The 23407-nt window shown below is 46.6% G+C and overlaps 1 protein-coding gene across 1 annotated transcript in view; it reads right to left on the bottom strand.

The window, feature by feature from the left end:
• The window catches only part of DNAI1 (dynein axonemal intermediate chain 1), a 145687-nt gene that overhangs the window by 16905 nt on the left and 105375 nt on the right, over positions 1 to 23407 (bottom strand). The window contains exons 18-19 of the mRNA XM_083351186.1: positions 20756 to 20855; positions 855 to 1040 (exon numbers count right to left, since the gene is read on the bottom strand). Of these exons, the coding sequence (XP_083207312.1) occupies positions 855 to 1040; positions 20756 to 20855 (286 nt within the window). The remainder of the gene's footprint in view (positions 1 to 854; positions 1041 to 20755; positions 20856 to 23407) is intronic.

Raw genomic sequence — 23407 nt, 5'->3', positions numbered from 1 at the left:
CTCAAGCAGGAAACCTTTATACCGTTTCAGACCAATGATTGTTCAATCTTTTCTTAAAAACTTCCAGGGTTGGAGCATTCACAACTTCTGGAGGCAGGTTGTTCCACTGGTTAATTGTTCTCACTGTCAGGAAGTTTCTCCTTAGTTCTAGGTTGCTTCTCTCCTTGATTAGTTTCCATCCGTTGCTTCTTGACCTGCCTTCAGGGGCTTTGGAGAAAAGGTTGACAACCCCCCCCCCTCTTCTTTGTGGCAGCCCCTTAGATATTAGAAGATGGCCATCATGTCACTCCTCATTCTGGTCTTCAATAAACTAGGCATACCCAATTCCCGCAACCATTCTTCGTATGTTTTATCATCCAGTTCCCTAATCGTCTTTAATACACACTTAGATTAATTAAAGTAAAAGGTTCATTCTACCCGTACTAATGAGAGAGAAAAGCACAAGAATACACAAAATGACCACAGAAGCTAAGATGACCACAGAAGCTAAAACGCAGAAGGAGGTGCACAGGGCAAGAGGTAACACATGACCAATGCATCACTTTTGTGTTTTGGCTGGAAAGGCTAGCAGTCGCAAGACAACCCTGGACACCAAGAAGTTCTAGCTTGCGTGACAAATACTAAACCAATGATAAATACCGGGACAGAATTTTCTCATCTAAATGTATTGAGTATCAAATTCAATGGGTTTCAAAGCAGTACCACTGTAAGCAGCCGTGCAGACCAGCATCAAAAGTGCACTGTGCCCCTGTTTACACTGTCCACCAATGGCCAACCTCAACAAGGGCAATCAGGAAACTTTACCAGATCTGGAATATCTGGGCAGATGTGGTCCACTTTACCAGGTCACTTACCTTCGGCATCTTACGGAGGTTGGGAGAGAGCTTCAGGCAGGTGATGTGGCCGCGGTCATCCCCAACGATGATGATGGGGTAGATGGCGTTGAACTGGACATGGGTGATTTTGTTTCGCTTCTTGGCTACCACGGGTTGATGACAAATAGGTTCATATTTGTTGACACTTAAGTCAAAGATGTAGGTCTGATGAGAAAAAAACAACAAGGCAGAGGGTAAGAGAGAGCTAAAGTCATAGGAGAAATGAGGGAGAAGAAACTCAGCTCATTCCCTGAGTAAAACACAACACATCTCCATTGAAGAGACCCCAGCAGATGCTCCATTAATTATTTCAATCAATGAGAATAGAGATGGAAGGGACCTTGGAGGTCCTCCATTCCAACCCCCCTGCTCAACCAGGAGACCCTATACCATTTCAGACAGGTGGCTGTCCAGTCTCTTCTTTAAAACCTCCAGTGCTGGAGCACCCACAACTTCTGAAGGCAACTTCTGTTCCACTGGTTAATTGACCTCACTGTTAGGAAATTTCTCTTTAATTCCAGGTTGCTTCTCTCCTTGATTAGTTTCTCGTCTTGCTTTCTGGTGCCTTCTTTTCTTTGTGGCAGCCCCTCAAATACGGGAATACTGCCATCATGTCACCACTAGTCCTTCTTTTCATTCAACTACACCATACCCAGTTCCTGCAACCATTCTTCATATGTTTTAATCTCCAGGCCCCTAATCAATCTTTGTTGCTCTTCTCTGCACTTTTTCCAAAGTTTCTTTGAAACTTCTTGGAAGTCAGTATGAGAGAAGGACCTGCTTCCTGTTACAAGGAGGAGGAGGAGGAGGAAGAGGAGGACTGTGGGGTCCTTGGTGCTCTCTGGGCTTGGTGGTTTTCTTGCAGACATTTCATGACCCAACTAGACAGCATCATCAGTGCTAGAAGGGAGAGGGATTTTGGAGGAGGAGCAGGAGGAGGTGGACTGTGGGGTCCTTGGTGCTCTCTGAGCTTGGTTATTAAGCCCAGTCATAGAATACCACTCAATCAAAATAAAAGCAGATAGTCCTACAGATTGGGCAGAAGGACCACAAAAGATCTTTCAGGGAAAGCTCCTAGCTCATTTCTCATCCAAGCTTACCATTACTGGCTGGGACAGATGTTCAGGAACACCTGGAGGGCCCTGACTATTCTTACCTAACTCTAGCCAAAACAAAGGGGGAGGGGAGGTCTCTCAACCAGGGCTAGCCCACTCCCTTTGGGGACACTTCATTTCACAAAAGCCTCTGCTTTCCCCCTTCGCCAGGGGGTGTCTCTGCATCCCCAACACAACAGAATCCTCTTTGCTTCTGGCCCTTCCTTTACTTGTCCCCAAACAAGGATGTGATGCTGTTGCGGTTGGATCAAGACTGGAATAAATATCAGATGAAGAGAAAAGGAGAGGAGAGGAGAGCCTTAATTCAAGGGGGGAGGGGGGGGACAGAGAAATTTGAAAGCACCCTGATGAAGTACTCCAGACCCTTAATTGATCTAATGTCTTGGATCACCAGCTAAGGGAAAGGTGCTTAGCATTCAGGCAGCATCAGCTTTACGCAGCACGCGCGCGCGCATGCGCGCACACACACACACAACAGCTGGGTACTGCGATTGTGAGCCTTGGATGATACAGTCAAAAGGGGCTGTTAAAGTAATTTATGAGGGGGTAGCAAAGGGGAGGGAGAAGCTTGTTTAATTATATAATAATAATTATATAATAATAATAAGTTGGAAGGGACCTTGGAGGTCATCTAGTCCAACCTCCTGCTCAGGCAGGAAACCCTACACCATTTCAGACAAATGGTTGTCTAGTCTCTTCTTAAAAATTCCCAGTGTTGGAGCATTCACCACCTCTGGAGGCAGGTTGTTCCACTGGTTAATTGTTCTAACTGTCAGGAAGTTTCTCCTTAGTTCTAGGTTGCTTCTCTCCTTGACTAGTTTCCATCCGTTGCTTCTTGTCCTGCTTTCAGGTGCTTTGGAGAATAGCTTGACTCCCTCTTCTTTGTGGCAGCCCCTGAGATATTGGAATCCTGCTATCATGTCACCCCTCACCCTTCTCTTCGTTAAACTACACATACCCAGTTCCAGCAACCGTTCCCTATATGTTTTAGCCTCCAGTCCCCCAATCATTTTTGTTGCTCTTCTCTGTACTCTTTCTAGAGTCTCAACATCTTTTTTACATCTTGGTGACCAAAACTGGATGCAGTATTCCAGGTGTGGCCTTACCAAGGCATTGTAAAGTGGTATTAGTACTTCACTTGATCTTGATTCTATCCCTCTGTTAATGCAGCCTAGCATTGTGTTGGCTTTTTTGGCAGCTGCAGCACACTGCTGGCTCATATTTAAGTGATTGTCCACTAGGACTCCGAGATCCCTCTCACAGTTACTACTATTGAGCAAGGTACCCCCTATACTATACCTATGCATTTGATTTTTCCTGTCTAAATGTAGAACCTTACTTTTTTCACCATTGAATTTCATTTTGTTAGATAGCGCCCAGTGTTCGAGTCTGTCCAGATCCTTCTGTATTTTAAGCCTATCTTCTGGAGTATTGGCTATTCCTGCCAGCTTGGTGTTGTCTGCAAATTTGATGAGTTCCCCATCTATCCCCTCATCATAATGCTAATAGGTTTCTCAGGGCAGGGAGGGAGGGGGAAGGAATCTGCTAAGGCAGTGTTTCTCAACTTGGTGACTTTAAGATCTGTGGACTTCAACTCCCAGAATTCCCCAGCCAGCTTTTTCCAAAGTTTGTTTGAAATTTCTCAAAGTACAGTATGAGAGAAGGCCCAGCTTCCAATCCAGTGACAAGGAGGAGGAGGAGGAGGAGGAGGAGGAGGAGGAGGAGGAGGAGGAGGAGGAGGAGGAGGCAGCTGGGGAATTCTGGGAGTTGAAGTCCACAGATCTTAAAGTCACCAAAGTTAAATAAGAAACACTGTGCTAAAGGATTAAAGGGAGCTGGGTATCGCTCAATTCACCTTCAGCAGCGTTCCTCAGCAGAGGTGCATTAAACTCCACTAATGGATGCAAAAGCTTTCCTAACCAATAGGGTGAACGCTCGCTCCCCTACCCATATATTTTTAATAAATAAGAATAATAAAAAGGCCAAATCTGGCGGACTGTGCAACGAACTATAATAGTAAACAGTTGTGTGAGGAACACAGATTTAACAACTGTCGATAAGGAAGACAAAAAAGTCTGGATAGTGGACGTGGCAGTACCTGGAGACAGCAGAAGAGAAGAGAAAGAACTGGAGAAAAATCACAAAATGCAAAGACCTGCAAATAGAAGTAGAACGACTGTGGCAAAAGAAAGCAAAGGTAGAACCCGTAGTGATAGGCCCCTTGGGTGCAATCCCAAAACATCTGGAGCACCTCTTAAACACCATAGGCATGGACAAAATCCCCATCCGTCAATTGCAACAGGTAGTTTTACCTTGAACAGCTTACATCCTGCAAACAGGCCTCTAATCTCATTAAACATCCACATCTGCCTACCCCAGGTCCTTGGGAAGGACTCAATGGGCGGACAAAAGGGCCAAATCAAGTCTAAACATCTGGCTGACTGAGCGACAAGCCATAATAATAAAGCACCACTTGAACGCCATCGGCATTGACAAAATCCCCATCGGTCAGTTGCAGAAGGCAGCTTTGCCTGAATCAGATTACATCCAGCAATGACACTTTTAACACCATCAAAGAATAACATCTGCCTATCCCAGGTCCTTGAGAAGGACATAAGAGGTGGCCAAAGAGGCCAAATCCAGTCTGAGTATCGGGCTGACTGTGCCACAAACCAGAACAAGTTGGCTGAAGGGTGAAGTTAGCAATAGAGGCCCAAGGACATTTTCAAAATATTTCCGAAAAAGGAAAGATGGTGAAGATTAGGTTTTCCCAAGAAGAATGCCATAATTAAAGGTTAAATTATTGTACTCAGTCATCTGATATCATCGATCAGTCCCAAGCCTTAAAAAGCAACCCTTCCCAAATCCACCAGTGTGATGTATTGTGTACTGGGTTCTTTGCTGCAAGCAGGAGACGAGGCAAGAGAGTTCAGACAGGAACATGCTTTATTGGATGCAGGAACTGAACTGTTAACCAAGGCTTCTACGCTGCTATTTAGACTGCTGGCCACTAGGTGGCGGCCAATAGGTTTGAAGGAGCCCATTGCCGCCCTAGAGCCAACCAATGGTGGTCCTGGAGACTGCTTGTCTGAAAAGCCAGCGACCATTACCCAACTCCCTGATTAAGCAATCTCAAACAACATTCAAAGAAACAGTTCAAGTAAAACAGGTCCAATACATGACATGATGCATTCACAATTTTTCTAGCACCTCACTGTTGGGAGACATTTACCAGCTTTAAAGTATTTAAGGGAGGCTCCTGAAGACCCCTGAAGCGTTTTGCTTAAAAACACAATCTGGTTTTATGAGAAAGCCGCTCTTACCTTGGAGATTTTGCTTAGTTCAGAACCATTAGTCAGAAGTGCACAGATATATACTGGTCTCCTTGCACAGTTATTAGAATTGAACAGAGCTGGAAGGGATCTTGGAGGTCCTCAAGTCCAGCCCCCTGCTCAAGCAGGAGAACCTATAGTTGTATATCATGTCAGACAGGGGGCTGACCAGTCTCTTCTTAAAAATCTCCAGGGATGGAGCGTCCACGATTTCTGGAGGCCAGCTGTTCCACTGGTTCATTGTCCTCACTGTTAGGAAGTTTCTCCTTAATGCCTGGTTGCTTCTCTCCTTGATTAGTTTCCAACTGTGGTTTCTTGTCCTGCCCTCTGGTGCTTTGGAGAATAATTTGACCCCATCTTCTTTGTGGCAGCCCCTCAAATACTGGAATACTGCTATCATGTCACCCCTATTTCATCTTTTCTTTAGACTAGACAAACTCAAGTCCTGCAGCCGTTCTGTTCATCGTAGTTACTCTTCTCTGAACATTTTTCCGAGGTCTCAGCATCTTTTTTGTGATACGGTGACCAAAATTGGCTGCAGTATTCCAGGTGCACTAGGGTTTTATAAAGCAGTACTCAGGGCTTTTTTTCTCATAGAACGCTCAGAACGGAGTTCCGGCACCTTTTTTGGATGGAACCTTGTAGGGTAGGCAAGGCGCATTGTATGACATGTGTGAGTTCCGGCACCTTTTTCTTTTACAAAAAAAGCACTGGCGGTACTAATACCTCACATGAACTTGATTCTATGCCTCCGTTTATACAAGCCAGGATTGTATTAGCTGCTGCCGCACACAGCTGGCTCATATTCAAGTGATCATCCAGTAAGACTCCAATAAACTGAGTTAATCTCATAACTGCCTCGCCCGCGTGACTCAGGTCAGAACACAAAATGGGAGGAGCCAGATTCACTCAGCCATCCCATGATTCACTAAACAACTGCAGCGATTAGCTGAACAACCGTGGCACAAAGGTCATAAAATGGAGCACACCACGCTTAACAGCTGCCTCATTTCGTAATGGAAAATTGGGGCTCAGTTGTGGTCGTAAATCAAGGACTACCTGTGTTAGGGCAGCTGATATGCTTGGTCCCAAAACAACATCTTGCAAAGCTCTCTCTCTCTCTCTCTCTCTCTCTCTCTCTCTCTCTTTCTCTCTCTCTCTCTTTCTCTCTCGTCTTTACAGGGAGTCCTCAACTTATGACCACAACCGAGGTCAAAATTTAGGCTGCTAAGCGAGGCAGTTGTTAAAGTGAGTTTGGCCCCATTTTGTGGCCTTTCTTGCCACAGTTGCCAAGTGAATCCCTGCAGTTGATAAGCTACTAACACGGTTTATTATGCGAATCTGACTTCCCTATTCTAACTTTGCTGGCCAGAAGGTCGCCGAAGGAGATCACGTAACCTTGGGATGCTGCGACCGTCATAAACACAAATCAGTTGCCAAACGTCTGAATTTTGATCCGCGTGACCATGGGCAAGCTGCAACTGTCGCAAAATGATCATAAGCCTTTTTTTTTCCAGTGCCATTGCAACTTCGAGCTGTCGCTAAATGAACCTGTATTTAATAAATTTCATGGGAATTCTCCCTTCCTCCCTGCTTGACAACTGTGTTGAGCATGAATTACTTCCAGATAAGTGGCTTTCCAGTACATCATGACTCCGACTTGCAGCCCTCTGGATATTGCGCTGAGCTGCTGTGAATGTTTCTAATTGTTCTTGAGGTGACATTATGAAAAATGGGACATGTTTTCATGCCACAGAGGATCTGCCCTTCATTGCCTGCCTTTGGGGACAACAGCTGAGCCAAGAGCTGGCAGATCATCACCGCTCAGCTGCTTAGTCCAAAGCTTTTTCTGTGCCCAGCTAGGATTTCCTTCCTTGGCTTGTAAATAAAGGAGCCAATCGAAGTAATCTCCCAATTTATTCACAGCTAACTGTGTCAATCTGAAAATTATTTAACCAAATAATGGAGTTGGAAGGGACCTTGGAGGTCTTCTAGTCCAATGCCCTGCTCAAGAGATTGGCTGTCTGATCTCTTCTTGAAAACCTCCAGTGATGGAGCGCTCACAATTTTTGAAGGCAAGCTGTTCCACTGATTAACTAACAGAATAACAGAGTTGGAAGGGACCTCGGAGGTCTTCTAGTCCAACCCCCTGCTCAAGCAGGAGACCCTGTGCCATTTCAGACAAATGGCTGTCCAGTCTCTTCTTAAAAACCTCCAATGTCAGAGCACCCACAGCTTCTGGGGACAGATCGATTTTTAATGGACAACGAGGCCAACAACATGGGATCAAATGCACAGAAATGATATTCTATAGAGACTTGAATTACTGATGCTTCTGCTGAGCCAGGCTGATCTTCAAATATATTTCAGCAGGTCCAAATCTCGTTAGGACGTTGGGATAGAAAACCTGCAGAAAAATTCCAGAGCTGGGAAAGAAAAGCATCTTGAAAGGCAGCCATTGAAATGCATTCCCGCGCTGTTGTTAAGAAAACTGCACAATTGCGTTCTTGAATAACTGAGCTCAACTCAAAGGCACCTTCGCTGTGAAACTTCATTGGACAAGTTTCCAGATAAGAAACTCCCCGTTTTTCCCTTCAAATGTTCATTTGCATTTGAAGAAGAAAAAAAATGCTGCCTTTCAAAGTTCCCTGGCTAGGGGCCAAAGGCAGCTTTAAATATTTAAAGAAAAGCAAATTATTAATTTAGTCAGGTTGCCCAGAAAGACGAGGTCAGCAAATCTTTAAATATCTGCGAGGTTATTTACCATCTTGACATGATGAGGGGGCATATCTTTTTTCCACAATGAAGAAAGGATGAATATTCAGTTCAATAATTCCAGATGATCTATTGTGTAGGGGAGAGAGAAAGAAACGTGTGCTGAATGTTAAGCCTTTGCAAACAGGCCCAGCAACAGAGCAGCCCAAGCTGGCTTGCAAATCATGTGGGTTGTTTTTTTTAAAGGAGAATTCTGAAGGCCAACAGGTCATCACATTCCTGAACACCACAAGAGTTATGGATCAATCGGAAACCAAGACAATAGCAACAAAGTGAAAATTTGGTAATTTGGAAATTAAAAGACGCTTGCTCCTGGGGAGGAAAGCCACGGCAAATCTAGACAGCAGACTAAAAAGCAGAGACGTCACCCTGCCAACAAAAGTGCGTATAGTCAAGGCCATGGTCTTCCCAGTTGCAATGTATGGCTGTGAAAGCTGGACCATAAGAAAGGCTGAGCGCCAAAGAATTGAGGCCTTGGAACTATGGTGCTGGAGAAGACTCCTGCGAGTCCCTTGGACTGCAAGGCGATCAAACTGGTCAGTCCTAGAGGAGAACAACCCTGACTGCTCTTTAGAAGGCCAGATCCTGAAGTTGAAACTCAAATACTTTGGCCACCTAATGAGAAGGAAGGACTCACTGGAGAAGAGCCTAATGCTGGGAAAGGTTGAGGGCAAGAGAAGAAGGGGACGACAGAGAATGAGGTGGCTGGATGGAGTCACTGAAGCAGGAGGCGTGAGCCTAAATGGACTCCAGAAGGTGGTAGAGGACAGGAAGGCCTGGAGGAACGTTGTCCATGTAGTCCAGATGGGTTGGACACGACTTCGCAACTAACAACAATGATAACATAGTGAGGAAAAGTGAGTGGAGGAGGGGGTATAAAATGGAGAAGCCCTCTACCACCATGGAGCATCTCCTGCCCTGGTCTGCTGCTGATCCCTGCTTTGGTTCTTCTCATCTCTGTAGAAGGCCCTGGAGATAAACTGATGGCAAGCAAATGGATCTGAACATACTTCATGCAAACAAGAGAAGTGTGAGAACCAAGGTTATTGAAATAAGAGATGATAAGGAATTGGCGGGCTGGAGAGCTGGAGGGGAAGCCCGTGCTTCAAACTACTTGGGGAATGTGATTTATGACTGTTAACTGGAGGAGGGAATTGTGCTTTGATACTATGTGCTCAGGGGAGGGGAACTCCGTTTTTGGCTTCGATTATGTTGGTGCCGATGCTATGCTACTCAAATAAAGATTCTTTAAGGTAAACAGCGCCTTGAAGTTTTCTGAAGACTCGGAACCATGACACCTACACTTGATTGCCAGGCTGATGTCCTTGCTTTTCCATATTCAGTTCATGTCCAGGATTGCTGTGCAAACCCAGAGCAATCTGACATGTTATTTCTGGGCTGCACTACCTCCAGGTAATTTAGGGCAGGGCTTTTCAACCTTTTCACCCATTGTACCACTTTTAGCATATGGCAACATACAAGTACCACCAGTCGCCTAGCAAGGGGTGAAAAACTTGATGACCCCCCCCAAAAGGAAAAAAGTGATGAAGTACAGGTAGTCCTCGACTTACAACAGTTCGCTTAGTGACTGTTCGAAGTTACAATGGCACTGAAAAAAATGCCCCCCCCAAGCCACAGCCAAGCAAGACACCTACCTGCCCACCCGGTGGCGCTCCTCCTCCTGCCCGAGGTTTTCATTGTTGTGAGCATTTCTGCTGAGGACTGGCAGTGGGGAAGGTGTGGGGTGGGTGTTTGGTTTTTATTCCCCCCCCCGTCTGCTGGGAGGTTGGTTGCAGCAGGTTTTGGTCACTTCACATGACCCTGAGACACTGTGACCATCATAAATATGAATCAGTTGCCGAGTATCTGAATGTAAATCACAAGACCCTGGAGATGCTGCAACATTCCAGCTGATCAGCGCTTCTTCTGGGCTCAGAAGCACCAGGATCAGTGCTGAGCTCCAGCTGGATCCTGGCGCTGATCCTGGTGCTTCCGTTGAGCCCTGACAGCCCTGAAGAAGCACTGATCCTGGCGCTTCCGCTGAGCCCTGACAGCCCTGCAGCTCCAGCCGTCTCTCGCTCAGGCTTGTGCGGTGCTGCCACCAGTTCAGCTCATTCCCCTCCCCCGCTACCACTTTTCTAGGATGGTCACATACCACCTGCCAGGTGCCAGTGTACCACAGGTGGTACCCGTACCACTGGTTGAAAAGCCCTGATTTAGGGAGCGTTAGGACTGCCATCCTGCTGCACATGCCAGGCTTTGCCAGATGCCGGTCTGCCATAAACATTTGGGGCAGGGGCGGGGAAGGAGCTGCGGGGAGGTAAAGGGGAGGTTGGGGTAAGAGAATCGAAAATATTCTTTGTGAGGTCTTGTGGGAGCCACCGGCAGTTCCAAGGTCATGCAATTGAATGTAACACCCAAACAATTTGTTTGAATGTAATTGGACAGTTGGAGATACCCAGCGGGGAAGGCTGGGAGAAGGGAAATGTTAGCCAGATGTCTATGGAGATTCTCAGTCACGCAGGTCATGGTTGTCCCAAAGGTGCTCAATTCACTTTGGGTCTATTTGACCTCTAGAGAGTTGAAGAAGCTTCTTGGAGGACAAGTGAAACATCTTCAAGGAAAAACAAAGGAAGTCCAGCTGCCTCTTGAAAAAAGCATCGTTGGGACAGTTAACCGGATACTTTGGGTGAGACAGTTCAGATCCGGCTTTGCTACCCTGTAACCACTTGGCTCTAGTAAAAGTGTACTTTCGTTAACAATGGATTCGAGAGTCTTTCTTTTCTAACTGACCAAGTTGGGACCGCTGACATTAAGCCAGATCTGAACTCGGGAGGGTCTCCTGATCTACTTGCCTCACCTGCTGTGCAGCTGAGGGCTCAACTCCCCAGCCGCCATTTCTTCATCCAAGCTTCCAAGAGTCATTCCCATGTACCATTACAGACATGCATGTGAACGTTCTCTAGACCTCTAAATAGGAGAGAAGAGAGAACTACAACTCTGTATTTTCAGCTGTGTGGCGGTCTGGCTGCTGTGTGGATTGAGTACTCTGGTACACAGTTTCTGTATGAAGATTTATTCCTGCCCGACAGGTTTCTGGGTGAAGATTTATTGCCAATTCACCACTGGCATAAAAGTGCTTCATCCAGGGACATTTTACTACACTGCTTAAAATCAATCTTACCTTTTCCAGAAAGAAAAACAAGCAGAGCAGCTGCTCAGACAGGACTGCTGAGCAAAACTCCAGACAAATTAGATAAAGAGGGAAGGCCAGAATTTATACTAGCCCAGGGGTAGGCAACCTTGGCTCTTTTATGACTCGGGGACTTCAATTCCCAGAATTCCTGAGCCAGCCATGCTGAGGGGAAAGGGAGAGGTTTCCAAGCTGAGCCATGTGGGCTCAGGAATTCTGGGAGCTGAAGTCCACGAGTCGTAAATGAGCCAAGTTGCCTACCCCTGTACTAGCCAGATCTATTGAGGTGAGATTTATTTATTTATTTTATTAGATTTATATACTGCCCTTTCCCGAAGGACTCAGGGCGGTTTACAGGGTATTTAAAACAACCAGTACAAAAGTTAAAAACAAATTAAAAAAGATTAAATCATCCCTAAAATTAAAAACCCCAGTTAAAAATTCTCAGCCTGGGCCGGAGAGCTCAAAGAGCTAGGTCTTCAGCTCCCGGCGAAATGTGCGAAGGTCGGGGGCAGTCCTAAGCTCCACGGGCAGCTGGTTCCAGAGGGCAGGTGCACCCACAGAGAAGGCCCTTCCCCTGGGTGTTATCCGCCGACAGTCTTTTATCAGCGGCACCCTGAGAAGACCCTCCCTGTGGGAGCGCACTAGACGAAGGGAGCTTGATGCTGGCAGCAGGTGTTCCCTCAGATATCCCGAACCCAAGCCATTCAGGGCTTTCAGATAAAGGATATTTTGTTCTTTCACAGTTTCCGGATTGCTGCTCAAGACCCAGCACAGATAACTATCCATCCAAGCGGTCACTGAAAGTCCAATCTTCCATGAATGTGTTCTATCTCATTCGGACAACCTTGTTCAGATTCAGAGGCCGAGCAAGATCAGACCTGATTCATACTTGGATGGGAGCAACCAGGGAATCCTAAGAGGCTCTAGGCAAGACTGGGAAGAAGGCAGTGGCAGACCATCTCCATAGGTTTGTCACCCAGCCTGGTAGGGAGATAGGATCAAGTGAGGAGGTAGCCTGGCATCACTGCATAACCACAAAAAGAGCTAGGTCCGAACCCCTTTAAGTTCAGATTAACAGAATAACAGTATAACAAAGTTGGAAGGGACCTTGAAGGCCTTCTGGTCCAACCCCCTGTTTAAGCAGATAATGGACTCTGTGGATAACCTTGAGGGACAAAGGCAAATATCAGAGAACAACAGGATAACGTAATAGCAGAGTTGGAAGGGACCTGGGAAGTCTTCTAGTCCAACCCATGGCTCAAGCAGGAGATCCTACATCATTCCAGACAAATGGCTGTCCAATCTCTTCTTAAAAACCTCCAGTGTTGGAGCACCCACAACCTCTGGAGGCAAACCGTTCCACTGGTTAATTGTTCTCACCGTGAGGAAAATTCCCCTTAGTTCTAGGTTGCTTCTCTCCTTGATTAGTTTCTATTCGTTGCTTCTTGTCCTGCCTACAGGAGCTTTGGAGAATAGGTTGGTCCCATCTTCTTTGTAAAGGTAAAGGTAAAGGTTCCTCCGCACATGTGTGCTAGTCGGTTCCGACTCTAGGGGCCGGTACTCATCTCCATTTCAAAGGCAAAGAGCCAGCGCTTGTCTGAGGACGTCTCCACGGTCATGTGGCCGGCATGACTAGACGCCAAAGGCGCACGGAACGCTGTTATTTTCCCACCGTAGTGGTCCCTATTTTTCTAGTTGCATTTTTTACGTGCTTTCGAACTGCTAGGTTGGCAGAAGCTGGGACGACTAACAGGCGCTCAGTCTGTTACATGGCACTCGGGATTCGACCCGCCAAACTGCCGATCTTCTGATTGACAAGCTCAGCGTCCTAACCCACTGAGCCACCACGTCCCTTCTTTGTAGCAGCCCCTTAAACATTTGGAACACTGCTATCGTGTCACCCCTAGTTCTTCTTTTCATTAAACATGGATTCCTTGGAGCTTTATCTATTTGTTCTGTAGAGAAAGGTTTCCAGGCTGGGGTGATTCCTGTACTATAGGCAGAACATAATAAAGCTTGAACTCTGCATGTGTAGGTCTGGTTGTTCACCTGACAGTGGGTTCATAAAGTCAATAGAAGCTACATTAGGAGTTTCAGGAAAAACCCTGGAAGAAGACAGTGGAGACTCTCTTCCTTGGTCTGGCCAAGAAAGCTACACAAATGTGAAATTGCCTGACGTTCAGCTCAATGTTACTTGTTCCCACCCCAAAGGTGTTTCTCTTCCACGTCATTCTTTCTTCACTTTCCGTCATGGAATGCGTGGATAACCTCGGGGGGACAAAGAGAAGAGTGGCTATCTAGGCAGCAATAATAGAATAATGGGATAACAGAATAACAGAGTTGGAAGAGACCTTGCAGGTCTTCCATCCAACCCCCCGATCAAGCAGGAAACCCTTATAGCATTGCAGACAAATAGCTGCCCAATCTCTTCTTAAAGAAGAGATTAAATTCTTAAAGAGATTATTTTCTTAAAGAAGAGAAGAGAGGCAGGAGCCCCCAGTGTCTCAGAGATCAGAGGAAGAAACTTAGGCAGGACCCACCTTGACTGATCAGGTGGTTAAAAGTAGCAGTTGGGAATTGGTACCTTCGGACTTGCAAGATTCTGTTAATGTAGCCTTTGTCAGGCACAAAGGATCAGGAACATACATTAAGTTGCAGTACCGAAGGTTTATTGAAGTCTACACACAAGAATGCAGTCAACGGTCAGCACTAAATTAGCGCTAGATAAAAGTCAATGGAATTCAAGGGGACCAGACTTGGATCCTTTGTGGCAATGTAAGGATGCGGTGGCTCAGTGGGTTAGGATGCTGAGCTTGTCGATTAGAAGGTCGGCAGTTTGGCGGGTCGAATCCCGAGTGCCGCGTAACAGAGTGAGCGCCTGTTACTCGTCCCAGCTTCTGCCAACCTAGCAGTTCGAAAGCACGTAAAAATGCAAGTAGAAAAATAGGGACCACTACGGTGGGAAGGTAACAGCCTTCCGTGAGCCTTTGGCGTCCAGTCATACCGGCCACATGACCACGGAGACGTCCTCAGACAAGCGCTGGCTCTTCGGCTTTGAAACGGAGATGAGCACCAGCCCCTAGAGTCGGAAACGACTAGCACGCATGTGCGGGGGAACCTTTACCTTTTACCTTTTAAGGATGCTAAGCTGATGACACGTTTAACTCTGTCCCCCAGGTCTGTCTGATTTTCTCCTACAACCTTACAATAAAGTAGGATTAGTTCATTCTTGCAAAAGTTTGCTGGAGAGGGTTAACACTTTCACTCCCCACTACAAAATGGCAGAAGCTGTAGGTTAACTTTACAGGGGGAGTCTGCTTTAGCCCTTGAACTTCCGACTTGACCTTTTTATCAACATTTGGATGGGATCAGCTGGAGGAAAAAACCTAAACATTAAGGCTGAACTTGAACGATCTCTGTCCTGAAATGGTCAGGATGCCCTAAGGAAGGTCAGACTCACAGGATCTGGTCCAGTGTTCTATTCTCATCCTCAGGCAGATGTCTTCAGGAAGTTATGGGTTGGGAATGACGGAACTGACTGAAGGAAGGAACAAAGCAGAAATTTCCTTACAGCGACAACAATTAATCCGCAGAACGACTTGCCTCCAGACATTGTGGGTGCCCCAAGACTGGAAGACAATGGAGATTCTCAGTCATCCAGGTCACGGTTAACCCCAAGGTACTTTTTTCAAGTGGCAAGTGGATTTTCTTTGTTTTTTTTTCCTTAAGGACGTTTCGCTTCTCATCCAAGAAGCATCTTCAGTTCTGAACTGAACTGAAGAAGCTTTTTGGAGGAGAAGCGAAAGGTCTTCAAGAAAAAAAAAAGAAGTCCACTTAGCTCTTGAAAGTCCACTCCCCTTCAGTCCAACACTGGAGGTTTTTAAGAAGAGATTGGACAGCCATTTACCTGAAATGGTATATGGTTTCCTGCCCGAGCAGGGGGTTGGACTAGGAGACCTCCAAGGTCCCTTCCAACTCTGTTATTCTGTCATTCTGTAGGACAGCAGCTGTCGGGGCTCCGAGGTATACTGCCTCTGAACATGGAAGCTCTCACTGTCTCAGGTGAACATTTCCCTTCTCCTCAGATTGGTCATCTTCTTGATGCTTCTTCACCCACCCGGTGACAAAAAAAACCCTGCTTTGTACAAAAGCCTAACTGACAGCAAAGCGATTACAGCCATTCCTGTGCACGCACACACACACACACACACACACACACTCACACACAGCATACAATCGTGTGGCTGCTGCAAAGAGACCAAGGCTTTCTCTGCTCTATGTATTAGGAAGTGAGAATGATTGAGGCAAAGAGCAATCATCTCTTGTGGCAAATAGGCCGAATGCTCCGAATAGCGGAACTCTGCTTTATCGATCCCATTAAAGTGGATTTCTTGGGGGAATGAAGGCAGAGCGGCTGCTTCATTAGGTGATGGCATTGAGCTCTCTGCAAAAGCTGAGCCAGGCTATGCAAGCCGGAGATCTCAAGATGCATGCAATGGGAGCCATTTCTGCTTCCTTGTTTAAGGGACATCTAAAAACCAGCATACCTCCACCTGGGAGCCTCCACAGAGGCTGAGGTTTCCATCTGGACATGAGCTGTTTGAGGAAAGCTGCTGAAGTGACCAGAAGGGATATTTTAGTTAGTATAGACCAGGGGTCAGCAACCTGAAACAGTGAAAGAGCCACTCGGAACCGGTTCCCTCACAAAAGGAAAAACTGGGAGCCGCAAAAAATGTGTGCACATGCGCATACATGCGTGCATGCGCAGAACAGGGTTTGACTGAAGAGTGGAGCCAAGGCGAGATATGCACCTACCCTGCATATTTGAATTGATTGGTTGAACTTTTTTAGTCCCACTTTTTTTTTTTGGACTGCACATGGCAGAGGACTGGGAGCCGCAGGAGACGGCTGAAAGACCCGCATGCGGCTCCGGAGCCGCGGGTTGCAGACCTGTGGTATAGACAGTCACGCTGTCAGAAGTGGCACCTTACTGCCATAAGAGTTTGCCACAAAGAGGAGGGGGTCAAACTATTCTCTAAAGCACCAGAGGGCAAGATAAGAAACAACGGATGGAAACTAACCAAGGAGAGAAGCAACCTGGAACTAAAGGAGAAATTTCCTAACAGAGAATGAATAGAGTAGAGAATAGAATGGAATAGAATGGAATAGAATAGAATAGAATAGAATAGAATAGAATAGAATAGAATAGAATAGAATAGAATAGAATAGAATAGAACAGAATAGAACAGAATTGGAAGGGACCTGGGAGGTCTTCTAGTCCAGCTCCCTGCTCAAGCAAGAGGACCTATACCATCTCAGCCAGATGATTGTCCAGTCTCTTTTTAAAAACTTCCAACGATGGAGTGCCCCCGATTTCTGGGGGTAAGCTGTTCCACTGGTTGATTGTCCTCACTGTCAGGAAGTTTCTACTTAATTCCAGGTTGTTTCTCTCCCTGATCAGCTTCCAACCATTGTTTCTCGTCCTTCCACAATTAATCAGTGGAATGGCTGGCCTTCAGAAGTTGTCGGTGCTCCATCACTGGAGGCTTTTAAGAAGAGACTGGACAGTCGCTTGTCTGAAATGTTATAGGGTCTATTCTGTTCTATTCTATTCTATTCTATTCTATTCTATTCTATTCTATTCTATTCTATTCTATTCTATTCTATTCTACGCTACGCTACGCTACTCTACTCTACTCTACTCTACTCTACTCTACTCTACTCTATTCTATTCTATTCTATTCTATTCTATTCTATTCATCACTGGAGGTTTTTAAGAAAAGACTGGACATTCATTTGTCTGAAATGGGTTAGGGTCTCCTGCTTGAGCAGGGGGGTGGTCTACTCTAGAAGACCTCCAAGGTTCTCTGTTAATTCTGTTATTCTTTCACAAAGACCAAGAGGCAAATCAGTTTTGAATCTTTGGCATGAACAAAGGGGACCTGGAGGGATACTTCAGAGCAGGGCTTCCCAAATCCCAGTCTGTGGCCCTGTGCCAAGCAGCTACAGCCCATTTGGAGGGATGATGCTCCAGAGGGAGGGAGCCACCACACAGAAGGACCTTCTTCTGCCTCCTGCCAGATGCATCTCCTTAGGGGACGGGACCCGCAACATTCCTTGCCTCCCTGCACTAGTGGATCGGGGACACGTGACCGGCAAGAGATAACCTGGTCCCAAGACATGAAGGGCTTTAAAGGTGACAATCAGCAACCTGAATTGCACCTGAAAGCAAATCAGCAGGCAACCAATGCAGCTCCCACAGGAGAGGTGTCACATGTGCACACTGAGGTCTGCACAAAACTGCTGCATTTTGAACCAATTGGAGCTTCCTGACGCTTCCTTAAGGGTAAGCCCATGTAGTAAAAGGGAAAGGTAAAGGTTCCCCCACACATGCGTGCTAGTCATTTCTGACTCTAGAAGCCGGTGCTCATCTCTGTTTCAAAGCCGAAGAGCCAGCGTTTGTCCAAGGACGTCTCCATGGTCATGTGGCCGGCATGACTAGATGCCAAAGGCGCACGGAACGCTGTTACCTTCCCACCGGAGTGGTCCCTATTTTTCTACTTGCATTTTTACGTGCTTTCGAACTGCTAGGTTGGCAGAAGCTGGGACGACTAACAGGCGCTCACTCTGTTTACGCGGCACTCGGGATTCGACCCCCCAAACTGCCGACCTTCTGATCGACAAGCTCAGCGTCCTAGCCCACTGAGCCACCGCGTCCCTTCTCTTTCCCAAACATCGTCCTAAAATGGAAGACTCTAACCAGGAAATGTTAGAAAAACAAAGGAAAACCATGAGAAGGAGGCTTTGGTCTTCTTTGCTTATTTTAATTTATTTATCCCATTTTTAAACTGGCCATCTCCCTCCCTCCCAGTTCCTTTAAAAGCTTTGGATATCAAGATTGGGCAAGGATTACCCTAACTTAACTGTCTGCCTTCTTCGCTCACCCTCCAGGAGCTGTATAAAAATGAGGCATTCCATTAAGAAATTGCAAAATAGAGGCTTTTCCTGAAAAAAATGTCCTTGGCTTTCCAGGCCACAGGAAAAACTAACCCACTGAGCCACCACGTCCCTTGTAGAGCGCATTGCAATACTTAAGACGGTCGGGGACTAGGGCATGAGTGACTATGAGCAGGGATTATTGGTCCAGGAAAGGACATCGCTGGCACACACCTCGCAGTTGCGCAATGGGCTCTTAGAGAAGTGGGGCAGGTGGGCTTCATTCCCACTCTTTCCTTCATGTTGCTTATTTGCCCCTTTGAGGAACCCTCACGCAACATTTTCCCCTCCTGGTGGCCAATGGATAAGTCTGAGCTGGAAGCCCAGAGAAGCAAAAGGGGCAAGGGGTCTCCATCACTCTGGGCAAAGAGCTGTTTTGAATTGAAAACGTAGCAGAGCCACGTCCGCCAAGAGTGCAGCCTCTGGTACCACCTTTCCCCACCAATAATTTTTATTCTGTTGGTTGGCAAAGGAGCAACCAGATTCCTCCTGATCTGGGGGCTGGGGGAAAAAAAAGCATCCTTTGTTCAGATCAAACAGAAGTTAAACTGGCCCCGCGAGATGGGCGGCAAATAAATTTGATCCTAATAATAGGAACTGGAACAGAGAACGAAAAACAAAAGAGCCTTGAAGCCTTGAAGAGCCTTGGTGGAGCAGTGCGCTAATGCCTCCTTAAGTAACACCAGCTGCCTGCAATTAGTGCAGGTTCGAGTCCCACCAGGCTCAAGGTTGACTCAGCCTTCCATCCTTCCCAGGTAAGTAAAATGAGGACCCAGATTGTTGGGGGCAATTAAGCTGACTTTGTAATAATGCCGCTTGCGGGGGGGGGCGAAAGCCCTAATAAGCAGGCATATACATAGAATGAAGGCTACTGCTAAGCTTGTAAGCCGCCCTGAGTCTTCGGAGAAGGGCGGGATATAAATGGAATTTAAAAAAAAAAGACCTGCAACTAGAAATAGAATCAGTGGGGCAAAAGAAAGCAAGGATACTAACAGTAGCGATAAGACACCCCGGGGGCCGTCCCAAAACAAGTGGTAAGGCTTACAAACCGTCGCCACTGACAAAAATCCCCATTGGCCAATTGGAAAAGGCGGCTTTACTTGGAACAGCTTACATCCCGCGACGCTACCTTTAATGTTACTAAAGGACATCTGTCCATCCCAGGTGCCTGGGATGGACTCAGTGAGTGGATAAAATGTCAAATCCAGGCTGAATATCCGGCTGACTGTCAGACAAACCATAATAATAATAAACACTGGACCACCTGGTGAGATGCTGTGAGAAGATCACACAGACTGACTACAAACAACGGCATGACAAAAGTAGCAACAATGGTGCATTGGAAGATCTGCAAGAAATATCATTTGCCGGGGGGTGGGGGTGGGCATAAAACAGAGAAAGGCACAGAAAAAGTGCTCTGGGACTTTAGAATTCAAACTGACAGGCACCTGCTGCACAACCCGCCAGACTTAACAACAAGAAATTAGCAAGACAAAAAAAGTCTGGATATTGAACATGGCAGTACCTGGAGACAGCAGAAGAGAAGATAAAGAACTGGAGAAGATCATAAACCACAAAGAACTGCAAATAGAAATAGAATGACTATGGCAAAGGCAAGCAAAGGTAGTACCCATAGTGATAGGTGCCTTGGGTGCAATCCCAAGACATCTGGAGCACCATTTGAACACCATCGGCATTGACAGATGGTCAACTGCAAAAGTCAGCTTTACTTGGAAAAGCTTACATCCAGAGACGATACTTTTAACACCTTCAAACATTCAGATCTGCCTATCCTAGGTCTTTGGAAAGGGCTTAATAGTTAGACCGAAATGCCAAGCCCAGTCTGAACATCTGGCTGACTGTGCCAAGAACCATAATAATAGAGCACCACTGGCATTGACAAAATCCCCATCGGTAAATTGCAGAAGGCAGCTTTACTTGGAACAGCTGACACCCTGGGACGATACCTCTAACAGCATAAAACTTCCACATCTGTCTATCCCAGGTCCTTGGGAAGGATTTAATAGTTAGACAAAAAATGCTAAATCCAGTTTGAACATCTGGCTGACTGTGATGAACCAATAATAATAATCTTTTGGGCCATGGCCTTATGACTAATACTGAAACTAAACATCTGGCTGGCTGTGATTAACCAATTAATCTTTTGGTCCTTGATCTCACTGTTGGAAATACTGAAATTATCTGCACAGCCTTGAGAATATGATGGGTTGTCCTTGTTCTCCCTCATACCTCTAAGATCCCTCTTGACTTCTTCACCTGCTGGAATCCTGGGGTTTATCTAGTGCTTTTTTTGTAAAAGAAAAAGGTGCCGGAACTCACACATGTCATACAACCTGCCTTGCCAACCCTACAAGGTTCCATCCAAAAAAGGTGCTGGAACTCTGTTCTGAGCGTTCTATGAGAAAAAAAGCCCTGGGTTTATCACACGCCGTGGCCACCTCTTACCTTCCCGTCGGTGGTTACAGCCGCAAAGACGGTGGAGGAATAAGGTGCCCAGGCCACGTCACCAACTGCAGAATTCAGGTCGTAGATAAACATGGGCGTCCTGCAAACAGAAGATCCAGCAGGTCAGGCAGGACTTAGAGATAATAATAATAATAATAATAATAATAATAATAATAATAATAATAATAATAATAATAATAATAATAATAATAATAAGAAGAAGAAGAAGAAGAAGAAGAAGAAGAAGAAGAAGAAGAAGAAGAAGAAGAAGAAGAAGAAGAAGAAGTAGTAGTTGGAAGGGACCTTGGAGGTCATCTAGTCCAACCCCCTGCTCAGGCAGGAAACCCTATACCATTTCAGACAAATGGCTGTCCAGTCTCTTCTTAAAAACTTCCATTCACCACTTCTGGAGGCAGGTTGTTCCACTGGTTAATTGTTCTAACTGTCAGGAAGTTTCTCCTTAGTTCTAGGTTGCTTCTCTCCTTGATCCATTTCCATCCATTGCTTCTTGTCCTGCTTTCAGGTGCTTTGGAGAATAGCTTGACTGCCTCTTCTTTGGGGCAACCCCTGAGATATTGGAACGCTGTTATCATGTCACCCCTCGTCCTTCTCTTCGTTAAACTACACATACCCAATTCCAGCAACCGTTCCCTGTATGTTTTAGCCTGGGAAGGCCTAGAAAAGATCCCAGAAAAAATAGGAAAAAAACAGGGTTTTTTTTTCCTGTTTCCCCCCCCCCTTTTCCCAAAGCCATTTGAGGTGGGGGGAAGGGGACAGGAAAAAAAGTTGTGTTTTTTTCCCCATTTTTTTTCCAGTTTTCTTTTTCCCCAGGCCTTCCCATCTGTAGCAGGACTGCAGGATTTTCTCCTGCCCGGGGAGCGGGCAGTTTTTGCAGGACCAGAGGAGGTCCAAATATGCATGGCCAGGCAGCCCCCCCCCCCCCCCAGGCAGTGGTGGGATTCAGCCGGTTCGCACCAGTTCAGCAGAACCGGTAACTAATTTTTGTTGTTGTTGTTGCCCAGACCCAGAATGGACTTCCGGAAGCGGCATCCATGCAGAGAACTGGTGGTTCACCTATTTGAATCCCACCACTGCCCCCCCCCAGGAAAAGCTGGTTGTAGAGTCAAAACAGAAAGCTAGAAAGCAAAGCAGGAAGGTTCAAGCGAGCAGAAGGCAAAGATGTTTTCCAGAAGCTAAAACCATCAAGAAACACCCCTGAGAACTCTCCTACAAGGAGAAGAAGACAAGAGGACCTCAAACGGGACTTCTTTGAGGTCTTGCCCTTCCCGTGACCTCTAAGAACCTCTGACCACCTCCCATTTGTGCACAACTGGGGCAGTCCATCACCCAAGGGGAAGGTCCAAGAAGGTCCATCTCTGGCTTCCATGAATACAGGTAAGTCCTTGACTTATGACCGCCAGGGAGCACAACGTTTCCGTGGCTAAGCCAGATAGTTGGTAAGTGAGACATTGTGCGCCGAGTTCTCTGCCAGAATTGTTAAGGACAGGGCTTTTCAAACTTTTCACCCATTAGTACCACTTTTAGGATAGGGCAACATCCGAGGACCACCAGTCGCCTGCCTAGCAAGGGGTCAAAAACTTGATGGCCAAAAAAAAAAAGGAAAAAAGTGATGAAGTACAGGTAGTCCTCGACTTCTAACAGTTCGCTTAGTGACTGTTCGAAGTTACAAGCCGAGCAAGACACCTGCCTTCCCGCCCGGTGGCGCTCTTCCTCCTGTCCAAGGTTTTCATTGTTGTGAGCATTTCTGTTGAGGATTGGCAGTGGGGGGTGGGGTGGGGGTGGGTGTTTGGTTTTTATTCCCCCCCCCCACTGGGTGATTGCAGCAGGTTTTGGTCACTTCACATGACCCTGGGACACTGTGACGGTCATAAATATGAATCAGTTGCCAAGCCTCTGAATGTAAATCACAAGACCCTGGAGATGCTGCAACATTCCAGCTGATCGGCACTTCTTTTGGGCTTAGCAAAGCGCTAGGATCAGCACCGAGCTCCAGCGGGAGCCTGGCGCTGATCCTGGGCCTTCCACTGAGCCCTGACAGCCCTGCAGCTCCATCCGTCTCTCGCTCAGGCTTGTGCGGTGCTGCCACCGGTTCAGCTCATTCCCCTCCCCCGCTATCACTTTTCTAGGATGGTCGCGTACCACCTGCCAGGTGCCAATGTACCACAGGTGGTACCCGTACCACTGGTTGAAAAGCCCTGGTTAAGGAAATCAACGGTGTTGTTAAGTAGTCTTGCGGCTGTGAAGCAAAGCTGGCTTCCCCATTGACCTGGCTTGTCAAAAAGTCACAAAAGAGGATCAACCGTCATCAATGCAGGCCAACTGACAAGCGGCTGAATTTTGAGCACGTGACCGCAGGGATGCTGCAACAGCCGAAAATGTGAAAACTGGTCATAAGTCCCTTTTTTTTCCAGTGCTGTTGTAACTTCGGTCTCTAAACAGACAGTTGTAAGTTGAGGACTACCTCTATCATTCTTGGGATCCTGCGCTTGGTAGGTTTGGGTGTCCAAGTGTCCACCCCTCCTGGAGGAATATAGGGGCTGGCCCACACCCGTGGAGGCCTCAGGCCCATACATATTTAAGCTATGACCACGATCTGGTGGGGCCAGGTGTGTGTGGTCCACCTGGAAGGGT

Source organism: Vipera ursinii, assembly GCF_947247035.1.
Source record: "Vipera ursinii genome assembly, chromosome: 2".
Taxonomy (NCBI): domain Eukaryota; kingdom Metazoa; phylum Chordata; class Lepidosauria; order Squamata; family Viperidae; genus Vipera; species Vipera ursinii.
This window is presented reverse-complemented; position numbering and strand designations above follow the sequence as displayed.